Genomic DNA, 5,449 nt, shown 5'->3' with positions numbered 1-5,449 from the left:
CAATTTGGCACACCAGGACAGTATGGCACTGGATATCAAGACAGTGGCCTTGAGATATCTCTCTGGGAAAACTCTGGCCTTCATATGCAACTCGCTTGTTAAGACGGAAATTAGGCGAGCAGGCAAAATAAAATTGCATGAGACCAGCCCCGCTCCGACCCCCGGGGAAAGCCAAGAGCTGGTTTTGCGTGACAGCCCCCTCTCCCCGGCGTCCGCCCGCTCCTTACCTGGTGAATCGGACTTTGCAGATGTTGCACTCGTAGGGCTTCTCCCCGGTGTGGGTGCGGATGTGGCGTGGCAGCTTGCCAGCCCCCTGGATCACCTTATCGCAGATGGGGCACTTTTGGAATGCTTTTGCCCTGATCTTCTTCTCCACCTTCTGGGACCAGGACGGATAGACGTCGCCCTCGTTCGAACTGCCGAAATATTTCAAGTAATAATCCATGACCCCATCGTCATCCTTTCGGTCGTCCTCCCCGAGCTGCTGTCTCCCCACGGAATTCATCATTTGCTGCAGCAGGGCGCTAGCAGCCAAGCCATCCACCTCCCTTGCATCATCCTCCGTCTCCGCTCCAGCAGGAACGAAGCTGGGGGAGTCGCCGGCTTCCTGCTGGTCCAGAGGCCCCCCCGGGGTCCCCTCCTCTTCTCCCGGTGTGGGCAGGCCACGGCCACTGTAATGTCCGTTCTGAGAAGGTGAAAACAAGGAGCCAGGAGCTGCCGCCTCCTCCTCCTCTCTGTCCAGCCACATGGCTGGGTTGCTGTCAGGATCACAGTCATTCACCTTTGGTCTTTCATTTAGGGGGGCTTGCGAGTAGAAGTCTATGCCATTGCAGTCTGGCTCCTCCTCCTCCTCTTGGCCTCGGAAGTTCAGTCTCTGAAGGTCTCTCAACTCTGGGTTGGTCCACGGAAAGCTGCCTTGGTGGCCATTGACGGGGTTGCTCTGGAAGAACTCCAGGTACTCTTTTGCTCTGAGATGGTTCCTTTGATCAATTTGATCTACTGTATCCATCTGGTCATTTTTGGCCAGAATCTTCCTGTCCAGGAGATCCGTGCAAACATCCCTTACCGCCGGGATCTCCAGCAGTGTGGCGGCATTGAGGATGTCGTTGACATTTGAAGTGCTGACAGTAAGGGTCGCGGTGTAAGCGAACTCCAGCAGAGCCGACAAGGCGTCCGCACTCACAAAGTCTATCTCATACACGTTTTGCTGGTCCACCACTAACCCTGAGGTGAAGAGCTTCTTGAAGTACTGGCTGCATGCCGCCAGGACGGAGCGGTGGGTGGGGAACTCCTGGCCTTCCACCAAGATGACCACGTCGCACAACAGCCCGTTGTTTCTCTGCTCATTCAGACTGCTGAGGATGTCGCTGCTGTGATCGGGGAACGGGATCCCTATGGGGCCGTCCACTCCACCCGCCATCTTTGATGCAAAAGGCTACGAGAGAAGAAAAGTGCAATGAGTCACAAGGGCCTTGGCTGCTTGGAGGCATCACATCGCACGGGCAAACTCCCAGCGCAGAGCAGGTACCGGCCCGCCGACGCCAGCGTGCTCTGCAGCGAGCACTAGCTATCGGCTTGCATGTCCTTTGCCCCTCTCCACATCACCATCGACTCCGCTGTCCTGCCAGCATTTAAGACGTGCCTCCATCGGCAGGCAAGGATGGACCCGTGCTTACCTTCACTGTAGGAAGGAGGAGGAGAAACACAGCTCAGGTGCTCTCAGAGTCTGGAAGAACAGCTGAATTAGCACAGATCCAGCCAGGGCTAGCAAGCCTTGGCAAGGACCAGGGTTAATACAGCCAGACAGCATCTGGATCAAGCTGGCAGGCGTGCCTGGAGTTGGGCTACAGTGGCTTGAGCCTCACCAGTGGACCCCAGTCCACTTCTGGGAGTATTTCCCAGCCCCACCACTTCTCCTGGAGAACTCCCCTGCTCATTCAGCCTTGCTCTGCCCAGTCGAACTTCGATACGATCACATATTCACTGGGAAAACTGTGCCCATCGCTCGTCCCTGGGCTCCCAGGGCCTGCAGACACTCTCAGAGAGGAGTAGGCAGGGTGCTGGCAGCAAGTGTCCTCTGGAAAGGACGCAGCAAACGCAGCGCTCGAGGCCACGGGTGTGCAGGGACAGAGGGGCACCAACCACCCCAGCCTTCTGCTAAGGGTGTTTTACAAAGAGCTGAGCTTAAACACTGAAGCCCAAGGTACCCGCTGCACCTTCCCCAGGAACAAGAGCCTCTGTGGTGGCTGGAGAGGAAAGGAGACTGGTCTCACGAAGCGCCAGCAGCAGACCTGGCACCAGCCCCCCACATCGCAGAAAGGCTTTAGCAGAAGCAGCAGGTCTTTCCAACGCCAAAGGGAAAAGATAACTAAGTCACTCACTCCTGACGCACCAGCATGGCAGGAATGGATCCACTTGACTTTAAATACATCCTTTCTTCAAAGGCTGAAAAAGCCTGAGCGAACCAAGCAGCCCGAGCGCAACCTGCCCAGCTTCACCATGCTGCCTGCCCTGAACGAGCCCCTTAACTCTCCCACATCCAGCCTTCTGATCCTCAAAATTGGGAATAATGTTTCCCTCCCTCTGTCTTAAGCAGCAAACGCCTCTACTCTTTGCAGCAAGGCTGCTGTCTGCCTATAAATCAATATACTTGCCCCCACCCCCCAAGCCCCGAGCATCGGGATCCTCAGGGGCCAACACAACCAGCACTACATCCACGCACAAATTATTTGGTTCACAAAACACCTTGGCACAAAGCGCAAGTATCCAAGTGCCCAGTTTACAGACGGGGAAACTGAGGCACGGCGGGAAGTGGCCTGCCCCACACGACGGTGACGGGGGGACGACGGATGAGTCAGGAGCACATCCAGAAGAGAAGTAATTATACAGGAAGCAACTCCCCGCACCGTGTTAGAGCGTGGGGAGCTAGCAACCAGGTTGCAAAACAACGCTCGCTTCCCGACACACACCCCCCCACACCCCCGTGCTGGGCTTGCTAGCCCTAGATTTCTCAGTAGTTCTTTTTTTCTTGTTTTTAAAAAACTTCATTAATCCAAGGGAAAACAAACACAAAAAACCCATTAAAAAAGGAATTTCTACAACTTGTTAGAGGTCTTTTCCAACCTTCATGATTCTACGATTAAGGAAAACCCAAGAGAAGGCAGTTCTGGGTCTGTGAAACACCAATCTGAAGCAAACCCCTTGACATTAAACAACACTAATGCATAGACCAGCCTTAACCTCATCACACGGATGTGATGGAGCTGGGGAAGTACCAGAGGAGCCAGGCTGGATGCACAGGGCTGCCAGTGCAAGTTCTGCCACAAAGACCAGGCATCGAAGCAAGGCTGCTCCCCGAGATGCCCGGAGCAAGTATTTCACAGGGTTTCGTGGGTTTTTTAAAAAATAAAGAGGTCCTCGCTAAGAAGGAAAAGGCTGTTTGATGGCTGAGGACAGCTTGGGGATCAGGAAGCCAGCACCACCCTGAATTCAGGCATTGGCTTCAGATGTGACCTTGGGCAAGGTCACTGCAGCTCTGCGTCCGCAGGGGGTCCCAGGAACCCCTCCCGAGCGGCTGGGCTACAACAGAGGGGCCTCCGCTGCCTCAGCATCGCTTGCCCCATTCCCAGCAGGGCAGCCCCAGTGTGCCCCGAAACCCTCCCAAGACCTGAGACACCGCAGCACCCTGCTCCCCAGAAAAGCGGGTCCGATACCTCTGCCCACCCCCCAACGCCTCCCAGCCCCACTAAGTGACATTCGAGCCTTTCCCCTCTAGATTAGATGCTTTACCCCCCCAAGAGAATCTGAGCTGCATGAAGCATTTTGAAGCTTCAGGCAACAGTCTTCTGGGCAGCCGAGCTTCGTCACCCACACAACCGGGCTTTGTCGGCTGCGGGGCCCGGCTCTGGGGACCGAGGGGGGCTGGGGGCGGCAGGGGGGAGCCAGTCAGGCCGTGCAGGCAAGGTCACCCCCCCTCCCCAGTCAGGGGGCCAGGACAATCAGCCGGACAGTGTGGGAACGGCTGCAGGGTCATGAGACTGCCGAGGGCTGGCATGGAAAGTTGTACAACTTTGCAACTCATTCTCCTCACACAACACGCCCTTTGTGTCCCTCAATCTGCAGTGGCCGAGAACATCGAGGGGCAAACGGGCTGCCCCGAGCCCCCCAGGAACAGCCACAACCAGACACCGCCGGGCTCCTTCCCTGAGCGCTGCGGCCCAGCCCTTAAAAAAAAAAAAAAAAAAAAAAAAAAAAAACCACCCAAAAAAAAAAAAAAAAAAAAAAATCACACCCTGTTCCGTTTTCAGAGGGGCTGAACAGCCGGAGTATTGAAGCCTGCACAGAACTGGGTGGCTCAGGGGATTAGTAACAAGAGATGGAGCCTTCCACCTTTACAGGTTCAAAACCCAAACCCCACCAGGCGCAGGCATGGGGCACAACGCCGTGTCGGTGGGTTGGGTGAAATCCGCTTGGAAAGGAGCTCCTGATGGCCAGGTGACAAGTGACAAAAGCCGCTGGCACCACCACCAGCTGGTCCCCTCCTTGGCAAGAATAAGGTCTGAATGGGCCACCAAGGGGGAGATTCAACTACTGACCTAAATTTCCCAGGCAGCTCTTTTCTCTCTCTACACCCCCCGACTGCCGAAAAGGCATTATATACTTGTTGTCCCAGACTGTGCGTCTCTGCAGGGTTGCAAAGATGCCACATTTCACCCCAAAGCGGCCGCGTTTGAGAAGTTAGGAAATCGCCCTCACATATAACTCGTAGCAGCTGAGAGGGCACCATCAACTTAAAAAACGGTCCATTTGAACGAGAGACTTTACAACAATACCAGAGCTCTCCGATTTATTTACAAACCTGGTGTAACACGACGCACATCCCTAACTACTCAGGTAACTCTGCTTTCATCGGTGCTGAGCCCGCTCTGAATTTCCAAAATACCAACACAACCGAGCTTCAGCTATCCCTGGCTCCCCAGGTCAGCCCAATGCAAACACAACCCGATTCCAGGGGGGGAAAAAATGCCATTTTTTAGTGCAAGAAACGCTGCTGAACACGCGTGTGAGCGAGGGAAGGCCTCCGCCTCCCCAAGACGCTGCTCACCGCAATCTTGCCTGTCCTGCATCCGACTAGTTTCGCACGGAGGCCAACTGTAGTTTGATGCTGCTCCTCAACACTAAAAGGTTATTTTCTTAAGCTCAAGTTATCAACTTGCTCCTTTCAGACCTACCAGACGAACTGCAAAAGAGCAGAACAGAGCGTTAACCGAAACCCCTGAGCTTGCACTTCGCTCACCTCGAGTCCAGCGGGATGTCACCCAATCGCTTTCCTACAGGAGTTCTGGAATTTGACATTTACATTCAAATGAGACGACCACATTAAGATGGGATCACAACCAAAAGTGCTGACAAAACACTGCTTAATTACTAGTTTTCCACATAACCTCAG

General features: G+C 54.5%; 1 protein-coding gene across 1 annotated transcript; it reads right to left on the bottom strand.

Moving 5' to 3' along the window:
• Positions 1 to 223: 223 nt before the first annotated feature.
• ZBTB7A (zinc finger and BTB domain containing 7A) lies at positions 224 to 1,425 on the bottom strand. The gene has a single exon (XM_010295460.1). The coding sequence runs from the start codon at positions 1,418 to 1,420 to the stop codon at positions 224 to 226; it is 1,197 nt and encodes a 398-aa protein (XP_010293762.1). The 5' UTR covers positions 1,421 to 1,425.
• Positions 1,426 to 5,449: the final 4,024 nt, after the last annotated feature.

Source organism: Phaethon lepturus, unplaced genomic scaffold (genome assembly GCF_000687285.1).
Source record: "Phaethon lepturus isolate BGI_N335 unplaced genomic scaffold, ASM68728v1 scaffold43899, whole genome shotgun sequence".
Classification (NCBI taxonomy): domain Eukaryota; kingdom Metazoa; phylum Chordata; class Aves; order Phaethontiformes; family Phaethontidae; genus Phaethon; species Phaethon lepturus.
Note: the sequence above shows the minus strand (reverse complement) of the source record. Positions and strands in the feature narration are given on the sequence as shown.

Coding starts and splice junctions, on each gene's coding strand:
- ZBTB7A (XM_010295460.1), bottom strand. CDS start 1,420: ATGGCGGGTGGAGTGGACGGCCCCATAGGGATCCCGTTCCCCGATCAC.